Genomic DNA, 22136 nt, shown 5'->3' with positions numbered 1-22136 from the left:
TGTAGCTTGTTAAAATCTCAGCTCAGACTGCTTGAATTCTAGGCCTGCCGGACTTGTATTTCGGAATAGATAAAATATCATCATTTTATTGTGGGGATTAAATATACTTTTAACACTGAAACTGTCAGCCAGTGCTCACAGCTTGGGAAAGAAGAATCAGTCACCATCAACTATTTACAGAGCTTTCAAAAACAGAATGTGCCATTTATTTTTTATATTTGTTTTATGACCAGTCCCATCTTTGGATAGATTGTAATGCATTAGAAACATTATATAATACAAGCCCACCCGTTGTCTTTATTCCAGATGTATTGAATTGAATCAGGAAGTAACAGCATGAGAAGTATATGAAGCTGCTTAATAAAGAGTCATACAAAGGCTGTCCAGGGTTTTTGGTAGAGGTCTTTCACATCATGTACTACCTGATCTTGTTAGCTGGAGATGCTGGAGATAGAACCTGGGACCTTTGTTGCAAAGCAAGTGCTCTGCCTCTGAGACAGGACTTCCCCCTATCTACTCTCCCTGCCTGTAGGGATTTAAGCATTATTTTCTTGTTGAGTTTAGTCTGTTCCTTTGTAAGGAACGCCATTTGAGGAAGATTAGCTGCTTTTTCAGCAGAGGGCAGAATGTAAGTGCCCTTAAGTGCTCCTGTGCACAGGAGCAAGCTTTGTTTTTGACAAAGCTTCCTTCCCCCTCTCACACACAGTCCTCCCCCCTCCCTCCTTATCTCATGTGACAGGAGGGCCCTCCAGATTGGAGGGCAGTGCTTGGACATTGCAGCCCATGCCCTGGAGGCCAGCTGCATAACCTGCACCCCAGCCCCCGGAAGCCTCAAGGGCAGCAGGCTGGCCTCTGGAAACCATGTGACCTCTGCCCTGGCCCCCCAGAGACCTGGAAGACAGCGGGTGGCCCCTAGGAGCTCTGCAGCCTGTACCCCAGCCCCTGGAGACCCTGAGGTCGGTGTCTCAGCCTGCGGCGGCCTTGCAGCCAGTGCCTCTGCCTCCTCCGCTGGCCACCTCCCTCCCTGTTCTGGCGTACTCCCTGGGACAGGATTACCAACGTCATGTCTGTGCCCATTTCCCTCCCAGGAGGCATGACAGAAGATGTGTTCCACATCAAAAACTTTAAGCAATATTGCACAAACACTTGGCTAAGTCTTGCTGCCAATTGCATTGGAAACACTTTCTATGCCAAGTACAGATGCTTCAGAAGACACATTACTTTGTCATCCTTGACATACCTAAAAGGTCTTCTGCCTCAATGAAGCCAGTGAATTAAATGTGGAAAAGTTTCTCACTAAATAGTTTCCTGGAAACCGCCAAAAGAGAGAGAACAGGCTCTGTTTATAAGGCCACTCCAGTATATCATTGCTGTTGATATGCAATACCTAGGAAAGATGGGGGAGGAGGGGAATAAAGGCATCAATTCTCACATTTAGGTTGCTGTGCATATTGTCAAAGCACAGGTAATTGCTTTCTTGAAGAACTGTATTCAGGACATTCCATAAACAAGAGGCTGGAGTATGCCAAGTATTACAAAATCAAGAATACCAAGACACTATTAACATTTTCTGTGTAAGAGTTTGCCACCATAGCTGACTCTGAGATGGCCAGAAGGCTGTCACAACATAAGCTGCCAAATTGTCTCAGTTCATCCCCTTCCAGCCCCTTTCATCTATCTACATGTATCACATTTAGCAATAGTGGCTTTTGCCAATGCATTAGTGCTAATCTGTTTTACCCGCAAAAGCACAGCTGTCCAAGTCAGCAGCATGCCAGTCACACACTCCCAGTGTCATCTAGCTCATAAGAGTTCTTGTGCAGATAAAATGAAGAACAGAATTATAGCGAAATGGAACAAGAACCTCAGGACAGATCATTACAATGTGATAATAATAAATTGCATTCTCAGTTAGCTCTGTTAGCAAAGAAACCTTCATTACTTGGATCCACTGATTTGTCAGTTGAAGATACTAATGGATGTAGATTTTTGCCATGTTTCTCAACTCCATGGTGTCTTTTAATCCCTGGAAAATTGATTTCTGGGTATATGGGGCCTGCATTAACAAAGAGCCATGCAGGTTGTGGGGCTGCAGTGAGGAAGGGGAAAAGATACTAATAGAAGATGGGAGAAGGGTAGTTTTGTACCTTTCCTTCTCTTCCTCTTCCCCAATGCTGCTTTTTTCACATGTGTTCTGTGATCCAAGGAATCAACTAGACAAAATTCTACATGATAGGAATTATCAATAACAACTGATCTTGCTTAGTTTCCAAGATCTTACAAAACTGGACTAGCTTGACTATCCAGGTGAGGGTGGCTATTTATGCAGCCTTTCCTGTACTTCAGAGATGAAATAATAGCTATTATCTTTAACCGCTCCTATCTTTAACCGCTCCTATTAAATAAAAGAGTAAGGCCACCTGGGGAGGAGTTAGGGCGGGCCCTGTCCAGGATAAAAACTCAGAGGGCCCAATCGTGGCTCCTGATTGGGCCCTCCGAGTGTCCATCCAGGGCCAAGCAGCCAATGAGGAGACGCGCAAAGTGCCTTCCTATTGGCCCCTCACCAGGACAGACCAAAATTCCATTCACCCAGCCCAGTCTGGCTGCCAGTCTGCTCCTGACCATCGCAGGGAGAGGAGGTCAGTAGGGCTGCCAAGGGGGATGAGAACAGAGGCTTGGACAGGCTGTGCCAGCCCTTTTCGCCCCAAGGCTGTCCTAACTGCCATGTCCAACTGCAAATTGCTTCAGAACCCTGGCAGAGCTGGCAGGAGGCTGCAGAGTGCTCCCCCCCCCCTTCAGGCCTGCTGCGAAGGAGCCTCTGACAGGCCCTGACTGAGGGGAGGGAGGCCTTTCCAAGAGCAACGCAGGGGAGCCTCAGGGCCTTCCTTTTGAGGGGGGGGGGGACTTTCCCCTTCTGCCAAACAGTTGCCTGACAGGGAGGCCACAGAAGTTGCCTGACAGGGAGGCCCTTCTCACTTAAAATACTGCTCTGCCCGGAGGTTAGACACAGCCAAGCCATGTGTCTTTCTTCTTTGCAACTCTGCAGATTTGAGGCCACTGCACAGTGTTATTCTGCAGAGGAAGCTGGCTCTTTTGTCTCCTGTTTCATCTGCACAACAACCCTATGCAGTAGGCCTCAAGCCTTTCAATTCAACAACAACCTGTGTGGGAAGCCTTAAATGTTTCTTCTCTACCACAACCCTCTCCAAAGTAGCCCTTTCTACCTGGGGAGCTGATCTTTATACTCTGCGTGAGCTGTAATTCCACGAGCTCTCCAGGCCACACCTATAGGTTGGCTACCCCTGGGTTGGAAATATTCCTAGAGGTTTGGAGGTGGGACTTCAAAATCATACAATGCCTCAGAGTCCAGCCTTCAAATGAGCCATTTTTGCCTGCAGTTGGTAGGGAGTGGTGCAGGAGTGTCCCTCCTGGGCTATGTGCTATGGCCAGCCCTTACCAGCAACTGTTTGTATTCTGGGGCGCAGACAGGCAGACCAGCATCAGTCCTGTGAGTCTGGACAGTGCAGGAAGATCTAAATAAATATTTACAGCCTGAAACTGTAAATAGAGAACAAGTAAATGTCTGGAGACGCATAGTAATTGAAATAGTAACCGGCAAATAACCTTGGCCTGGCAAATAAAAAAAACAGTATAAAAACCCTTACTAAGGTCAAGACTGTTGTGCACAGACAGTCTTCCTCATAGGGTTGCCAGCTTCCCTGTGAGGCTCGCTACCTCACCTCCCTCATGGGGAGTCAGCTATGGGGAGAGAAGGGGAAGACGATTGGAAAATGCTTTGAGACACCTGAGGCCTGCTGGGTCACTGCGGCCCATTCCCAGTTCTCTCAGATCTCTCACAACCCCACATACCTCACAGGTTGACTATTGTGGAGAGACGAATGGAAAAGGTGTTTGTAAACCGCTTTGAGATTCCTTTGGGTAGTAAGCAATAGGGAACAAAAATCCGTTCTTCTAAGGAGCAACCATGAAAGAAGCATGTGGGCACATAACATTTTATCAACAGTGAAAAAATGGAAAAGAAGGAAAAGGGTGGACACCTGTGTACTGTAACTGCCCTATGTGTATTAGGGCAGAGGGGCATTTCGCTGAATGTGGCCTAATTCACACAAGAAGGGAAATGACACAGAACTGGGGGGAATTGGTTGCCGTGTAATCTTCCCCTAAGAAGAGTCTCCAGTCTGATTTTCCCTTCACATATCTGAGGACATGGCTCTGGAAAGCTCATCTGTAACCACTATGCCACAATTCCCAACAGTCAGTCCTCTTCCACATTCAATGAACATTCCAAACCACAGGTTCTTGACACCCATATCTCCACACTCTTGCCCTCATTTGCCACCATGCCACCACAACCTCCCACGCAACACACACATTCAACCCCATGCCCTTACAGACTGGACAACTCCTCCCCTTCCTCTTCCCACTGCCAAGCTCTAGCGCCTGTTGGATTCTTGGAGACAATGGGCTTTGCCTCTAGTAAGGATATAATTGTTACCATTATGTCAGAACAAGGGACTTCAGTCAGAACTTCCCTTTCATTACTCATCCGACAACTTCTCCACTTCTTAGGTGGTTCCCTGTGTACCTCTCACCCCCTTAGGTCCAATCCTAATCATGATGACTCAAACTTACTGGAATTTTTCTAGGATTTTTTTCCTGGTAAACATGTTTAGGACCACAACCTTGTGAGGCAATATTTCAGTGTCCCACAATAATGCAGGTGTTTGCGTTGTACCCCAAGACATTGTCTGCCTTTATCAGCATCTTAATTTAAGCAGCTCAGTCTCATGTATGTTTACTTGGGGCAGAACCCATTGTATTAAAATCTTTGTCCAGATGGACTTCCTGGACTTCCTGTTCACTCTTCAGCCAATTCTTCCTTTCCCCGTCCCTGAACTTTCTTTGCTTTCATTATCCTTATTCACTAACCATTTTGTTTTAAATTAACAACCTGTTTTTAATGAAGGAACGTCACCCCCTCTGCTTTTTACTACATTAAAACTGGCTCAGCTATTACAGTGAACTTTCCCCCCTGGAAATCCCCAGTGCACGGCATTTAGTGTCTCCTCATCCATAATGCAAAAGGAAAACAGGGATGGAAATGACAGAAGAAGACATTGAAAAAAAGCCAGATTAAAGGCTGACCAGCAGGCTTTAGCTCACTATCCTAGTGTTATCACACATGCATAGTACAGGGAGTTGGACTAGATGACCCATGAGGCCCCTTCCAACTCTATTATAATACTAGTAATCAAACCCGCTGTAGTCCAAATACAGCGGGCGCTAGCGGGGCTCGTGAGTTCGGGGGAGCGGTTGTCCGGCTCTCCGTCTCCCAGGGGCGCCATGGAGTCGTGCCGTGGGGCGGCCTGCGAGCCGCCAGCACCCACATCTCCCCCCCCCCTGTTCCGGAGCCTACCGGCAAGGTAGTAAAAGTCATCATAATTGTGGCGGCTCTGGCGCTCGTGCAGGTGCCCCCGCAGCCGCTCCTGCAGCATCCATTGCGGGCCGCTCGTGGCCGTGTGGGGCGGCAGGCGATGTCTCATCGCGGGTGGGGTGGGTGGGGGGCGGTGACGGTGCAGCGGCGATGCTGCGGCGGCTGGCAGGAGTGGCTGGCCCCACGGCTTCAGCAGCTGACCGGGCCGGCAGCTCGTCGCTGTGTGGGCGGGTGGGTGAGTGGTGCTTGTTGGGGGCAGTGCGGCCTCCGTCACAGCTTGTGTTTGTGTTGGCCGCGGCCGGGTGCCATGACCAGGCCCTCTGCCCTATGCGGGGCAGCGAGGCGTCCTGGTTCTTGGGATGGGCGCAGGCCCTGGCCGTGGCGCTCTCGGCTTCTGCGGGACTTGCGGGCGGGCGGCAAACTTCCCTTGCGGCGGCGAGGCAGTAAATGGCGGCGATGGGCCGGATGCGGCCGATGTCGAAGGGGGGCAGATCGGGAGGCGGTTTGCGAGGCGGGTTGCTGGCGGCCGTAGGCGGCGGGTCCTCCTGGGTGCGCGGGCATGCAGTTGGCGGCTGTATCGTCGGGGAGTGGGGCTAAGCCGCGTCGGGTGTTGGCAAGGCGGGCCGCTCGCGACAGGAGCCGGCGCCGGGTCCTCCTGCAGATGCGTCCACATCGGCGGCAAGTGGGGAGATGCCGGATCTGGGCGGCCAATCCAGGGCGGGCCAAGTGGCCAATAGGGAGGCGTGGCTCCTGATTGGACACCACCGAGTTTTTATCCTGGGCGGGTCTTGCCCTAACTCCTCCCCACCAGCCCTTACTATTTTATTTAGTCCGCGGCGCCCATGGGCACCGCGGGACGTTTAAAGATGATTCTATTCTATGAACACACATGAAGCTGCCTTATGGTGAATCAGACCATTGATCCAGCAGTGTCAACATTCTTTCTTCGAACTAGCACCAGTTTACCAGTGTCTCAAGTGGAAGTCTTTCAGATCACCTACTACCTGATCCCTTGAACGGGAAATGCCAGGGATTGAACCTGGGTCCTCCTTTATGCCAAGCAGATGCTTTGCAACTGAACCATGCCCCCATTCACCGTCCTCTCTTTGACCTCACCATACCTATGGGTAGTTTTGGCTGGGAGACTGGCAGGATTAAGGTCATGCAGTGAACTTCATGAAGGATTAACCCAGACCTCTCTCAGTCCTGGTTTAACCATGACATCGTTTTTAGGGTGCTTTCATGGTTTACCCCAGAGTTCATTGTGGAATCTGGAAGTTATAAAGCTAGGCAGAATTTTTTACTGGATAAACAGGAATCTTCCAGAACATTCCAATGAAATTACTGCAGAGGCAGATAATTATGAGAATTATTACCTCTGTCGATCCCACCCTCCATACCAAAGCAATGATTGTAGTGACAGCTGTTCACAGTATGGAAAGAGGAGGAGGAGGAGGAATCTGAAAAATTGGGAGATGTGTCTCATGGTGTCAATATGGGACAAACTCAACACTGCCTTGTATTTTTTTTTTTAAGAGAGAGAGAGGGAACCAGCAGACTGGGCAGTGCAAAAATCTGGAATACACAGGTTCAAATTGGGATCATTTAATAATCTTGAGTTCACTGGCTAAAGTTAGGCCAGTCACTCCATCTTGGCTCAAATTATTTCATATGGTTCTTGTGAGAATAAAGCAGAGGAAGGAAAACCCTGACATATTTGGAAGGAAAAAGGGGATGCACGTACAGTAAAGTAAAAGGATACCGTTAAATCCTGGAACAGGTCAACAACAACAGAGGTCTAGCACCTCTCTCTGGAAATTAACTTGAGGGAGGAAGAGATGGAGGCAGTGACCAAGGGGTGACATGAGAATTTTTCTGAGGCAACAAGCACCAGATGCAAGTTTCATGTTAATTCCTTCTCTTGAGTACCCAGGGTCCTACTGCTCTTGGCATCATTCTGTTTCCTCGAGGCTTAGACACATCTGGCTTCAGCAGTCGGATTCGAAACGCCCCGCCCCACCTGCTGCCGCTGAGACGACGACGGCGCCCTTTTTGCGTAGCCCTCTCCCGCCTCCACCTTAGAGCCCCCGTGCCCAGGAAAGTCCCTTCCCAAGCCCCGCCCCTCTGCCTGAGATCAAAGGGAGGCTTCCCCCTTGCGCCGCGTCAATCCTGCGGCTGGCACGGCGGGGGCCAGCGGCGCGGGGATTGGTGCTTTATTCTGAAGCCCGGAGGCTGAGCTCATCTGCAGCCAATCAGGAGAACGGCGGACCACCGCTCTCTCTCCCCCCCCCCCCCGGTCTCCCTACACGGTGCAGCCGCACCTGATGCCGAGGCGGCCAGGGCCGGTCCCGGCGCCGGGATGGAAGCCGGTGAAGAAGAGCCTGCAGCCCCCCTCCCATTCAGACCTCAGGGCTGCTGGAGGTACTGCCTGGCCTCGCATGGATGCCCCCTGACCCCCCCCCCCTCGTGCCCTGCCCCACGTCCCGCTGCGCCAAGAGCCTTGGGAAGGGCAGGGCTTTCTTCCCTGGGGAGCTGGGAGTCCAGAGCGGGTGGGGCTGGGTTGCCTCCTTGGCTGGCCCCTTTCCTCTCTCCTCCCGGGCCGAGGCGGGAGCAGAGCTCTTTGAGGCAGACTCCGGAGTTCATCTGTTTCCCAAGAGCATCCTTGGGTGCTTCTGCCTAGTGGCCCATCCTGGCAACAGTGCCTTGCCCAAGCCTCCTGGGAGTGCCTGTCATGCTGATGGGCCAGGCAAGCTTGGGATGTGCCTTTGCAGCTGAGGGAGTGGGACACCCACCATGGGCTGTGATTATGGCTCCAGCACCATTGGCTTCTCCGACAGCAAGCCAGTTGAACAGGATGGGTTGGAAGGCCCTGAAGAGGGTCCCCTTACCAACAGGCTTTAGCTGCTGTGTTTCCTGCCTGCTCCCCACAGACCGAAAGGACAACCGAAAATAACCGCTTCTGTGTTTCATTTCTGCTTCTGAGAAATGGCGGCTTCTGCCATGCAATATGAATCTCAATCCCTCTCACCGGAGTGACTCGCCCTCCCTTTCCATTTGGCAGCTGACCATCCTGAATGGTTCTGCCTAGCGCGGCTGCAGTGCCAATGGCCTTCATGGTTTCAATTCCAAAGCTTCTGGTTAAATCTTAATTGGTTAAATAAAGCAATTTGTCATTACAAACATTGTTTTATGTTATATGTAACTTTTGTACATATGTAACTTTTAATTGGGGTTTTTATGGGGATTTTATTGTGTTTTTAACTATTTATGTTGTAAACCGCCCTGAGACCTATTGGGAGAAGGGCGGTCTAAAAATTAAATAATAATAATAATAAAAAAAAATAAAAAAAATAATTTCAGAAGCAAAACTGATCCTTAAAGTAACCTTATGGGTATAATTTGAGAATAAGATATTTGTGTAATTTGCTTTGAGTCTCAGTGAGAAAGATGGACATATAACAAGAAAATATGGGGGGGGGGTCATCCTATCTAGGTTAATGTTCTAACTGTAATCTGTATAATGGATCTATTATTATGTCCATAGAGCATAACTCTGCTCTCTGCTTTCCATGGTTAATCCAGTTTTCAACAATTAACTGGTTCAGATATGTCCCTGATTACCAAAAAAGCATTTTAATAAAGTGTTGTTATTTTTATACAAGTGCTTACAAGAATGGCAAGTGTCAGATGCCATCTTAGAAGAGGCTTTCTTCCTTTTGTAAGAATGAGAAGTGTCTCTTCTGAGAGGATGGTTGTTGTGTAGAGTGGCTAGTCCCTGGGAATCCCCGGGAATTATAGCTCATCTCCAGGTGACAGAGATCAGTGCCCCTGCAGAAAATGACTGCTTTGGAGGGTGGGCTCCAGAGCATTATACTCCGCTGATGTCCTCCCCTGCATCAAACCCCGCCCACTCCTGGCTCCACCCCAAACTCTCCAAGTATTTCCTAACCCAGAGCTGGCCAGCTCTATTGGTGTGGCACATGTCCATGAAACAGAGAAAAATGGCATTTTTGTCATGGTATTCTTATTTCTGAACAAATGTATGCATATTTGAATCACTAATGATTAATTGGTTACAATCCATTCTCTGATTGGGTGACAATCCACCTACAAAGATTTTAGAGTTCAAACCTATGCATGCTTAGTTAAGAGTTACCACATCTGTGGAATTGAGGGTTTTGAACTCTGGTGCTGGAGAAGACTCCTGTGAGTCCCTTGGTCTGCAAGGTGAACAAACCGGTTAGTCCTTGAGGAGATCAGCCCTGACTGCTCCTTAGAAGGCCAGATCCTGGAGATAAAACTCAAATACGTTGGCCACCTCATGAGAAGGAAGGACACCCTGGAGAAGAGCCTAATGCTGGGAGCGATTGAGGGCAAAAGAAGAAGGGGACGACAGAGAATGAGGTGGTTGGATGGAGTCACTGAAGCAGTGGGTGCAAATTTAAATGGACTCTGGGGAGTGGTAGAAGACAGGAAGGCCTTGAGGATCATTGTCCATGGGGTCGTGATGGGTCGGACACGACTTCGCACCAAACAACAATAACAGCCACATCTGTGTGCAGAAGAGCGCTTTTTTGCCATCAAGTGACAGCTGACTTACAGGGACCTCATGGGGTTTTCAGGGCAAGAGACATTCAGAGGTGGTTTGTCGTTGCCAGTCTCTTTGTAATAACTCGGGTATTCCTTGGTGGTCTCCCATCCAAATACTAGCCAGGGCTGACCCTACTTTGTTTCTGAGATCTGACAAGATCAGGGTAGCCTGGGCTATCCAGATCAGAGCTAAAGTGGAGCTTACCTACAAGTAAATATACATAAGACTGACCTGAGTGCCTTTCTTGCAGGTGTACTCTGTTTCTAATTCTCTGTGTCTGAAGCTTTACAGCAGATGGCGTGCTAAGAAGTTTTTGAGAATGGCTGTTTTTTAAGCTGACCATCTTGTGAGTGCCTTTGGGCATGGAATCGGAGTCCTGCACCCAAGCATTCTCCCAGGCCCGAGTATATCTTGAGCATATCCGGAGCCGCGTCACACCAGGGAGCTCAGATGTACATGGAACTGGGAAGCGTGACTACCTGGTGGATGCAGCGAAGCAGATCCGTTTGGCTTTGGAGCGGGATGTGAGCGAGAACTACGAAGAGGCATTCAATCATTACAAGAATGGCGTGGATGTGCTGCTCCATGGGGTACAGGGTATGATGGGAGAGAAGGACAAGGGAGGGGGAAGTGTGAAACGGGCAGGGATCCTGGGATCAGTGAATCTCGGAACCATGCCTCATGCTTGGCCATACTTGTAAACTTGCTGATGCCTGTAGGAATCTCGCAAGCCACAGAGGTGATTGGATAAGGGGCAGGGAAGGATGGGATTTTGTGCCCTGCTTAGCTCATTAAAATGTTGACATCTTGGCATGGGTGACACAATGGCCTATGGCTGCATATGGGTAGGGTTTCACATGCTGCTTCTAAGTTAGTTCCAGTGATGAGTGAGCAGAAAGGAAAATATTCCTATCGCCCAAGCAATAGTCCAAGGGGTGCAGCAACATGCAGAGTTTCAATTTAACTTTTAATGAAAGAATGTGAACAGGGAACAATGGAATGCACAGTGCAACAGATACTACTCGGCTTGCTTTGTGTGGCTATGTCTTGCGCACACAGGAAAGATAGTGGGCAGACAAGTGAGGAGTAATTTTAGAGAGTCCACATAAGCAAGAACAGTTGCATGCATGGAAATCGTCCATGGAATCTAACCCAAGCAGCAACCTGAGACCGTGGAATTCTGAGCTGGCAAAGTGAGACTGGGTTAGAGACCTCAAATGATGGATTGGAGGTAGAATTTTTTGTGGAGGAAACAAACCTTAAAGCAATGACAATAAACCATAGTTGGGGTGCTTTTCTTCTTAGAGGGAGATTTTTTAAAATGTAAGGGATCTGCTGTTCCATCTCAGGACTCTACCACCACATTTTGCTGCATGTGTGGACCAGATCCTCCAACATAACTAGCAAAACTAGAATAAACTTTGAAAACAGAGCAAGAATTGCAGCATGTGTACATTATAAGAGAAACATGCAGATATTCTCCATTCTGTTTAATTATCACATATGGCACCTTTTTGTGTCATAGATTTTAAAATGCTCTACTTCAGAACATAAAATATTAATACAGATTGTCCTGATTAGTTGGGGGAAATTTTATGGTTTCGGGAGAAGCTGGGGATTAAGGAGAAAACTACGTAGGGCTAAGAATGATTAATGCCTGCGACTCTTGCACAGTGGACCCTAACAAGGAGCGCCGTGAAGCTGTGAAGCGGAAGATCACCCAATACTTGAAACGTGCCGAGGAGATATTCAACTGCCACCTACAACGGACTTTGGGGAATGAGAGTTCCATAAATACGGTGAGAAGAGATTGAGGAAATGTTTTATTTTATTATAGTTATATACCCCCCTCCCATTTAAGCTCAGGGCAGTTTACTTACAGTATTTATTTATTTGTTTATTTAATGTATATGCTGCCCTCCCTGAAGGCTCAGGGCAGTTCACATAAAACAGAACCAATACAGATAACTTAGATTAACAATAATAAAGTGATAACAGTAACTACAGTACAAGAAACATCATGATTCGATCATACAACAATTTCTAATGTTAGAACTTGAAATGGTAGAACATCTAATATTTAACTGTAGAACTTTGCGACTTTATTCTCGACAACTATGTTATTACTGGCTGCACCGTGGTTTGGTTCTTTGTTTTCAGGGCTGGAGGGGCCTCTGGGCTCTGGTTGGTGGAGTTGGTTCATTTGCCTCAAGTGAAGGCTTGGTGGAAGAGCTCCATTTTGTGGAATTGTTTTAACTCTGGCAGGATCCTGAGAGCTCTTTCCACCAAGTCAGGGCCAGGAAAGCCCTGGCCGAGGCCAGATGAGCTTCCTGGAGCCAGGGATCACCAGATTGTTGGTATTTACAGAGCGTTGTGCTGTCTGTAAGGCCTCCGTGGATGCAGATCAGTATATTTGTCTGGTAGCAAACAGAATCTGCATCCAGAAAATAAATACACCAGTAAGATTATTCCACAGATCAGAAAAAGAAAGGACACCAACTTCAATGTACAACCAGTGCATCCCCTCCCCACCAAAAGAACCTCTACAAAATTAAAAAAATTATTTAGAGGAATCCAAACTCCTGTTGACCCCTCCCAGAAGCCAGTATGGTGTAGTAGTTAGGAGTGGCAGCTTCTAATCTGGCGAGTCAGGTTTGATTCCTCCACGTCCAGCCAGCTGGGTGACCTTGGGCTCATCACAGCCCTGATAGAGCTGTTCTGACTGAGCAGTCCTGTCAGAAGCCTCACAGGGAACAGTATGGGAACGTGATTGTAAGATGCTTTGTGACTCCTTTGGACAGTGAACACCAGGGTATAAAAACCAATTCTTCTTTCCCTTCTTCCTCTTAGTCCTTTTCCTCCTTTAGTCCTTTTAAATTAACCATCACCTTTCTATGCTAAGTTTTTATGCCATTTGCTGTCTGTCTCACATGGGCTTTTAACATTTTATCAGATCTTTTATTGTCTTTATTTTTATTTATTTATTTATTTATTTATCATTCTTCTATACCGTCCTCCCCGGAGGCTCAGGGCGGTTTACATTATAACAGAGAACAATACATAAAACAGTCTGTAGAACATGTATAACTGATAACTAATAATTGTAACCAAATAACAACACAGTAGATTTTGTTGATTCTTATTATTTTAATATTTATCGCTCATGTTACCAAACATGTTCCCTTAGAGATCGGCCAGCAACTAAATAAAAACAGAGCCCGGGGAAAGCTCAGACATAGAAATTGCCAGGTAGGGCACTCAAGGTCAGAAGGTGAGCCTTCAGTGCCAAGCAAAGATCCCTGTGTCACCTCAATACCACTGACTTGCCACTGTTGCTCACATATCCCTAATGTCTTGTTGTATAATTCATAGTTCTTTAACAACCTGCATCTTGGAAGCAAAGTGAAAGAACACTGAAAATGCAAACATTGCACATTTTCCGTAGTTTTCCGTAGTTTTCCAAATACTGTCTGAATTTCTGAGTCGTCAGCCCTAGTGGATTTCCTTTGATGGAACAGACAAACACTTTAGTTCCCTGTGTACACTTCAGATTCATGCACAAGTAATTGCACTGCAGCTTGTGACAAAGACTGACACCTCCCTGCCCCCACTATTTGTATATATAACAGTACAGTGTGATGCAGTGGTTAGAGTGGTGGCCTCTGATCTGGAGAACTGAGTTCGATTCCTCACTCCTCAAATGAGTTCTCTCAGCTCCCCCTATGTCACAGGGTTTCTGTTGTGGGGAAAGGAAGGGAAAGCGATTATAAGCTGCTTTGGTGAGTGAAAAGCAGGGTATGAAAACCAACTCTCCTCCTCCTCCTCCTCTTCCGCATTCCCGTCTTCTTCACCCCTGAGAGTTTCTCAACCAAGTTTCTTGTTGATTAACAGGGTTACAGCAGTCTTCGCTTTCGGCCAATTAGGACTCTCAGAGCACCAGTGGAGAACCTGAGGCACTGTAAAGTGGTTGGAATAATTGACAAGGTAACTATTTGCAGCTGAAACATTTAGTTTGGGCTGACAGGTAGTATTCCAGAAAACTATCCACATTAGTCTGTTGTAGAAAAGAATCTTGAGACACCCTGACAATCTACACATTTGTTGTGGCTTACATGTACATCTGATATAAGCACCAGTATACAAAAACTTCCACAGCAATATATGAATGATCTTTTACATTGCTACAGGACTGTTTATTGTTAGAGATCTCACTGTTTATACATCCTTTGATGCTGCTTGCAGGTGCAGATAGTGCAGGACCCAGCAACTGGAGGGACCTTTATACTGAAGGTAAGTACGCCTCTTCTTTCTCTGTCTTCCTTCTGTTGGCAATCCTAGACACAGTTTCCACAGAACACAGTATGTCAGTTTAACAGGCTCTGTGGCCTGTATTTTAGGTAGTGTGAGCTGGACAGTCAATGAGCACAATCACCCCCCTTAATACATGTTCACCATACTGGTGACACAAATGTACATCACCTGTCCGTAACAAAGGAATTGTACACATTTTCTGTCTGATATACCTGTGCTCCAACAGGCCTGAGGAAATAGGCACTGTGTCCCTTTATTATGTGTATTCATATGACCTTCAAGATATACATACAAGGGCGAATTCACAAATTGCACAGTAGTGTCCAAGAATACCAGAGGTTGGGAATTTTACTGCTAGATGGAATACATAACCTGCATGCCATTTGCACGTAGAGGAGAGTGTGGGACTCTGGTGCTCACATTATTTGATCTAATTGTCGTGGATCTTTTGGTGATCTTAAATCAGCCAAGAAATAATGATGCCATGAAGAGAGGGTTTTTTTTTCCCCTTCAAGGTCATGGGAGATCTGTTCTTGGTTTTCTTTTACTGCTAAAAAGAAGCCATAGGAATGCAGGAATATTACCCTTTCTTACTACATGGTTTTTCTGATAAGACTTCAACCCTCTTCCCACAAGCTGCTACTCAATGTGTGCTTGGCAGAGGAAGACCAGCAAGTCTTCATATTTCAGTTCTCTTGCCCCCTATTGGGTTTGGCAGATTCAGATAACTTCTTATTAGTTGTTCCCTCAGGAATTAGGCAAGATCCATACTTTCTGAGACAGTGGCACCAATACTTGCTCACACATGAAATCTCTCTCCCCCATACCAGACAGAGGGTCTCCCTCAACCACCAGAGCTCCTCAGGTAAAAATTCTCCCCTTCAGCCTCTGTTTCTCTAGAACCTATGCAAACTTTGCTGGCTGTTTCCAGTGCCTGGCAGTTTACATTACCTTATAGCCACATCATCTGGTGTGTTTCTTTCCCCTCTCCTTTTCAGTAAGTCCCAGTGGCTGCTGCTTACCCATTCATGTCTTGCCCCTGGGCCCTCTGAACTATTCGCCAGCTCCCTCTTGCTGCTGCTGGGGCCTGTTGCTTGGCCTTTCTTGCCTCTCTGTGCCATGGCTTCCTCTGGCTGTTTCTGAGCAGCAGAAGCACAATACCACAAAAGCATGCTGGGAGACCTGGTTTTGCGGAAGTCACTACTGAAAGGGTTGCCAACTCGCCTTAAACACTCACCTGCACAAAAAGTCAGACATAGTTCATAGTGATATCCTGTGGTCACAGGTGAGTTCTAAAGCAATTCCATAGCATTAGTTAACTTCTGTAAACTTCTTTAATTGTAAACTCACAGAATCCATGTACTTCTGATGCAAATACTAGACAAGAATCCAGCCTATGGGAAAATGTGTTGACAGTTCTCCCTGGTGCTTCAGAGCACTGTGGAAAAATTGAGGGGTATAGTAGAGGAAATGTTGAGTTACTTCAAGCTCTGGGTTCTCAGTCCAGCTATAGTTGGATGGACCAGACTGGTGAAGCATAGGTCTTACCATGCTGGGAAAAGCCTCTGGTATCCACTGCATAGCCACTGGCTCCATGTTCTGTTTCAGAGCCTCCCCAAATCCCATGTAGAGACCCGTGGAAGACAGACAATCATCCCTCATGGAATCCCATTCATGGCTGAATTGTTGCGCTACTATGTGAGTGAAGACTCCATCTTCCTTCACTTGGAACATGTGAAAGGTAAGAGTGCCTTATATCCACTCCCCTCTTCCAGCCTCATTTGCTATAGACTTTGTGGTTATTCAGGGCCAACATGGATTGTTCTTCGCAAGAGATTCAGTTTAGGTCATGTCCACCAAATTGTGCTTGGGGACTGTAACACTAGGGGACGTTGGAACCAGACCACTGATAGACCAAAAGAAAAGAGTGGAAGATGGAAACTGCATGCAGAGATACGCAGAATTACTTATGTGACTAAACTCAAGGGCAAGTCCAGTAGCTAGTACTGATTAGAGCCCCTAAGTGCCTATAATCATATATAAGGTTGCACTGATTCCCACCAATTCCCCCCTCCGGTATTGGTAGGGTCCCTCCAAAAGGTACTCAGTATCAGTGACTACCACAAAAAAAAGTCTTATAAAGATGAGTTTCACAAGTCTTGGCAAAAGGAGTTCTGCAAATTACAGAACTGCAACATCACATCAGAATCAATCAGTACAATTTCCTTGTGTAGTGCTGCCCCTATCATTATAGCCATGTCTGCAATCAGTTCATCCTAACCTAAAGAGGCACTATGGGCAGAGTGCTGTCCGGGACAGGCCCGTCATCTGTCCTGTGCTTCCACCTGCATGGGCCAATATGGGTGTGGCCAGTTTTGGGCTGGCCCCTGGAGTGCCTGCCTCCAGAAGCTGGCTGTGAGGCGCTTATGCAGCTTCACACCCAGACACTGCCTGGCCGCTGAGGAAGGCACTCCTGTGGCGCCCTGCCTTAGCCATCAATTGACCCGGCCGCCAGCACATGCAACAGACCAAACAGCTGCAGGACCATCTGCCCAACTGTCAATATCCAAAGCAGCCCAGCCAGCTGTTGGGCCGCTGCCCCGCCACACACCGGTACTGGCTGCTCAGCTGCAGCGCAGCATGGCGACCAGCTCCGGGACCATTGGCCCCGCAGCCAGCAGGAACACTAGGTAAGGTGGTGTTCATTTGCCTGCATTTTTAACCTGATGGCAGGGACTCCTGGAGACCCATCCTGTCTCAGCTGAACCTGCCTCATGGGATAATTGGGATGATACAATGATGGGAGGGAGGAGAGAATCAAGCACCTAAAACCATCACTCTTCTCCCTTTCATTTCCCGCAGGGGGTACCCTCTGGTCCCATCTTCACTCACAGCACTGTTCCTCCACTTCTTCCAGTACTTTAAATCCAAAGTCCAGCTTGGTTCTGGAGCATTCCAATGAAGAAGGGCTCATAGGAAGCCCTCAAGGAGTCGATTCTAGGTCAAGGCAGAGTTGCAGCAGCACTGGCCAGATAGCAACTAGCGTAGATCATCACACATCCAGATGCGCAGAACAGTCGCCACCTCAGGAACAATCCCATGACCACACGCGTGTCAGGTCCAGCCATGATTATAGGTGCCATACGAGACCTGCCAGTGGAGGAAATATTATTGGGGGAAAGAGTTTAAATGTGACACGCAGTTTAGCTGGTGCTGCAGAATCTACTATCAAGGCAGTGGGCCAGGGACATAGACTCTTGGTCAGCAAGGGGCTAGCTTTGTGGTCACACGACTCATTTTGCAACTCTGTAACTGAAAGAGATATTGCTCAGCAAGACCCCAAACAACCAGTGGGTGAGAGAGTTTCTGTTCCTGCCCAAAAGGCAGCAAAAGGAAACCACTTGTCAAAGACACAAACTCTTTGCTGTCATGTGCCTCGGCTAGTACATTCCCCAGCAACTCTTCCGAGGCAAAGGCCGGCGTGCTCTGGAATTCTCTCACAGAATCACTGCAGTCTGAACAACCAGTGGAGTGAAGCAGAAATAAAAGAAGGAAGAAGCCAGGTGCAGGAAGAATTGGTTCCTGACAAGGAACAGCACAGACAACAATCTTCACCAGGGCCATATGGCTCGAGAGCATGTAAAGCTTCCATAAAGAATGGTCCTGACAGAACGGGAATAAATGAGGATCAGATTCAGCTCTGGGCAGCAGAACTGCTCTTGGCTCTGGAGGGTCTCCACCAACAAGGGGTGTTTTGCCAGGATCTCAACCCACGGAACCTACTTTTGGATGCCTCTGGTAAGGTTACTCTTGAGTAGGTGACAGAATAATTTGAGGCCTTCATCTAGACCAATGGTTCTCAACCTGGGAGTCGGGACCCCATTGGGGGTCAAATAACCCTTTCACAGGGGTTGCAGTAGGGTGAACAGCTTGCCCGGCATAGATTGAGATACAGCGTTCGTCTGTCTGGAGCAGCGGAAAAGAGCGAGATCAGCATGGTGGGACAAGAGGCAGAATTGAACTGAGAAAACCTGGAAAAAAACAATTTATATACAGTCATGAACAATGGATCTTCACGCCATTGGTCAGTTTCAGTTTAATTTCTGTGAAAGAACACTTGCATAATTTTATGGTTGGGGGTCACCACAACATGAGGAACTGTATGAAAGGGTTGCGGCATTAGGAAGGTTGAGAACCACTGATCTAGACTCACTGAATTGTCTGACCGATTTGGCTTCATTAAAAGCAGTCCTATTCCCTGTTCTTGAACCTTACAGCATGTTATTTAAGTTACTCAGGGTGCATCCGTCCAGACATTGCCCCAGTTTGTGAACTCCAAGGCTATGCAGTTCATGAATGGCACAGAAGCCATGGAGGCAATTCTGCCAGCATCTGAAGGACCTGACATGGTGTCGTTGTTTCTCATGGCAGTGTTGTTTACATTATGCGTGAATCAGGCATGATGTTTCAGTATCCATTGCAGTACCTGTGCCTTTCCTTATGCTCATAGGCAGCACCTGGCATTTAATAATCCAATTTGGAGCCACTTTGAGATTTGCAAAACAGGATTTGTAAGTTTTTGAGTTGGGGGGGGGGATCCCCCAGCATTTCACAACTTGCTATGCCCCCCTCAATGTGCACCCAAGAGCTTCAGCTTCCTTCTCCCATCCCTTCCCTATAAAAGCCAGTTCTCTTGTCCCTTCTAATTTTCCTTTCAAACTGCAGTCCTCTTCCCAGGTAGGACGTTTCCGGAGCTTGAGAAAATGTTCTTCAGGTTTTTCCCCTTTGCCAGGCAAAAGCATCTTCCTCCTCCACAGAATAGCAGAAATGCAAGAGATGCTGTACTAAAATGTACACCCACCTCTTTCAATCTCACAGGCCACATCCGTGTCACATACTTTGGCCACTGGGCAGAAGTGGAGCCGCAGTGTTGCAGCCAAGCGCTGGAAGAATTGTACTGTGCTCCGGGTAAGGAAGAGAGCATATGCGTTTTCTTTTGCATGCACAGTGAATTGCTGAGATCCCCCCTTCCTTAGGAACAGGTCTTCTAGAGGAGAGGCCTAAGCTGTTACAGAGGCAGAAGAAAAACAAAGGAATGTAGGCATTCTCTTGCTTTTAAAGCATCCTTGTAATCGTTTCCTTTTTCTGCAGAGGTGGGTGGGATTTCTGATCTCACAGAAGCCTGTGACTGGTGGAGTTTTGGGGCACTCCTCTATGAGTTACTGAGTGGAATGGTGAGTAGCTTTCAATCCAAGGCTGTCAATTACTAGGAAAGCTCATGGGGAAGGGTCAAGGAAGGCCCAGCAGCCCTAAAGTGCCTGCAGGCCCAGATCTTAAATATCCCTTCTGCCAAGGGTTATCATTAATATACTACTATGTTGTCGGGGTGTTCAAGAATTACTTTGAAGGGGATAAGCATATCTAAGCCTGGGCTGTTTTATCTCTGGCAGTCATTGTCCCAGAATCATCCCTCAGGGATTTATCCTCATACCGAGCTGAACCTTCCAGAAACCCTCAGCCATTCCGCTTCGTCTCTACTGTTGGAGGTGAGAATCCCCATCTCAAGGGGAAGCCTTCCCAGCTAGCATTCAGAGGCTGGAGGGAAGGGAGAGGACAGCCTTGGAGGGGTGATTGGACCAACAGGAAATCTGAATTACTGTTCCTCTCCCTTCCAGCTGCTGAAGTATGATCCCAAGCAACGTTTGGGCTTTGGAAAAGATGGCGTGAAAAAGATCAAGGCACACCCTTTTTTCAGCAGTATCCAGTGGAACAAGCTGGTTGTGTACTAGGTGGTGACGGGGGGGGGGGGCACGTGGGCCTGTTCCCACCAGAGTGTGGCACAGGATGAGCCAAGCCCTTCCAGGAGCTGCCATGCATCAGTCAAAGTTCCCCAGACCGTGTTTAAGACTCGGGTGGTGCTAGCAGTGCTGCTGCTCAACTGGAAACCTTAACACTGCTGGACTTGGGGCCACGTTACCTGGCTTCCAAACTATATGGCAATAGCTGCTGCAGGGAGAACTTGAGCGGTGGGAGAGGATTTGCTCCCCTCCGATTTTCCCTTAAGAATCCTACTCTTAATAAAGGGCCCAAGAATTCAAAAAGGCACATGCAGAACTAATGGCTGAGGATTTTATTTGATGTTTTCAGAGCCTCAACATTTCTTCCTCTAAATGTTGCTGTCCCAAAGGAGCCCATTAGGTGAGCCCCCCCCCCCCCCGCACTTGAGATTCTTCTTGCTTCCCTTCTGCCTTGGCTCAGGGTCTCCCGCCCAGCACTTCTTTCACTCGGCAGCATCTTGTCTTGTCTGTTCTAATTTCACCTTGAATCCACCACCTGCAGTACAAGCTTGATTCCTACTAACTTCCTGCCATTTTGGCTACCACTAGGCGGAAGCCCTGCCACTCTCTTATGGTTGCTTGCAGCATGTGTACTTTCTGCACCCGGCTTTCTCCTCTTAAGGACTGCGTACAGAATGTCTATTCTTTGGAAGAGGGAAGATGAGCAAAAAAGCTCTTCCTGTGACTTCTCTCTGTGGATCTACCATGTTTGTTTGTGAACCAATAAAATATTCACAGCTCTGACAGGTCCTCGTGTGGATTTTTAGAAACAGGACCAGCCGCCCATGGTCCACCCATGAGTTCTGCACCTGCAAAACGGGCCCAACTCCACAGGCATAGCAACTGGCTACCAATCCAAGGAGTTGTCTGATATGACACCAGTATGCCCACCATGGACCTTGGCTGTCTTACATAGCCGCATGTGCACCCTTCAACTCTCTTTAGACTGTTCTGCGTACTCTTTGGTCCAGGATGCCACAGACTTGCCCAAGGCCCAAGGTTTAAGTGAGTCTACAGCAGTGCCAAGGAGGCATTTCAGGCCAGGCTGTCAGCCTTTCTGGGAACCATACTCAAAGAATCTTTTTTTCCATCATGTGAATCTCAACACTTAAGCGGCACAATGTTTCTTAGGGACCAGCTATCCCTTTTCTCATGCCAACCGTTTATTTCCTTCCCCTTCCTTTGACTAGAGCTCAGTGGCTACTTTCATACATGCTGCATAATGTTCTTTCAATGCAGTGCAGTGAAAGTTCATTATCGAACTTTCATTATGTGCTAAACCAATGTGTTAAACCAATCAGACCACACAGGACTACTACTTTTCCTCATGACCTTTTGTATTCCCTCCCTTGGTGTAGTCTAGCTAGTTAAAAGTCTAGATGGTTAAGAGAAGCAGCCTCTAATCTGGAAAACTAGGTCTCATTCCCCACTCCTTCCTGTACAGGCAGCTGGGTGTCCTTGGGCCAGTCATAGTTCTCTCAGAGCTCACTCAGCCTCACCTACCTCGCAGGGTGCCTGTTGTGGAGAGAGGAAGGGAAGGCAATTGTAAGCTGCTTTGAGACTCCTTTGGGTAGTAAAAAGCGGGGCACAAAAAATCAGCTCTTCTTTTACAAGGTTAGTCATACATTTGAGTCTTGTTGGGATTCCCTACTGAGCAGAAGGAAATATTGTAGCATAATGGCTCTTGATCTGTAAGGAAGTTATTGATAATGCTTTGATAATATTGACAAGCTTGTCCAAGATAAGCAGCCATTCATTTAAAACTACCGACTAAGGAGCAGGTTGTTTCTTCTGTATCAGCCAACAAAAATATCAGAAAACCAGGCAGCTGCACATGTATAATTATCCCTTACAGACAAACTCTGGTTAGCTTGCACACAGGAAACTGATATGACACTGTAGCTTTCATTGGCAAGCCTTCCAAGTCTGCATGCCCAGGGTA

At 47.6% G+C, this 22136-nt stretch overlaps 1 protein-coding gene across 3 annotated transcripts; it reads left to right on the top strand.

Moving 5' to 3' along the window:
- The first annotated feature begins 7720 nt into the window (after positions 1 to 7720).
- Positions 7721 to 20938, top strand: RPS6KL1 (ribosomal protein S6 kinase like 1). 3 transcript variants are annotated; one of them, XM_077323245.1, is made up of 11 exons: positions 7721 to 7876; positions 10330 to 10643; positions 11721 to 11845; positions 13938 to 14030; positions 14289 to 14336; positions 15966 to 16098; positions 17220 to 18155; positions 19236 to 19325; positions 19509 to 19591; positions 19808 to 19903; positions 20033 to 20938. In XM_077323245.1, exons 2-11 carry the CDS (start codon positions 10409 to 10411, stop codon positions 20144 to 20146), a joined length of 1953 nt encoding a protein of 650 aa, XP_077179360.1. In that variant the 5' UTR covers positions 7721 to 7876; positions 10330 to 10408; the 3' UTR covers positions 20147 to 20938. The 3 variants fall into 3 exon arrangements, with proteins under 3 accessions (XP_077179360.1, XP_077179359.1, XP_077179361.1); XM_077323244.1 differs by having other exon boundaries at positions 7732 to 7876; positions 10297 to 10643; XM_077323246.1 differs by lacking the exon at positions 17220 to 18155 and having other exon boundaries at positions 7732 to 7876; positions 10297 to 10643.
- Positions 20939 to 22136: the final 1198 nt, after the last annotated feature.

The sequence above is a fragment of the Paroedura picta genome, chromosome 2, assembly GCF_049243985.1.
Source record: "Paroedura picta isolate Pp20150507F chromosome 2, Ppicta_v3.0, whole genome shotgun sequence".
Lineage (NCBI taxonomy): Eukaryota > Metazoa > Chordata > Lepidosauria > Squamata > Gekkonidae > Paroedura > Paroedura picta.
Note: the sequence above shows the minus strand (reverse complement) of the source record. Positions and strands in the feature narration are given on the sequence as shown.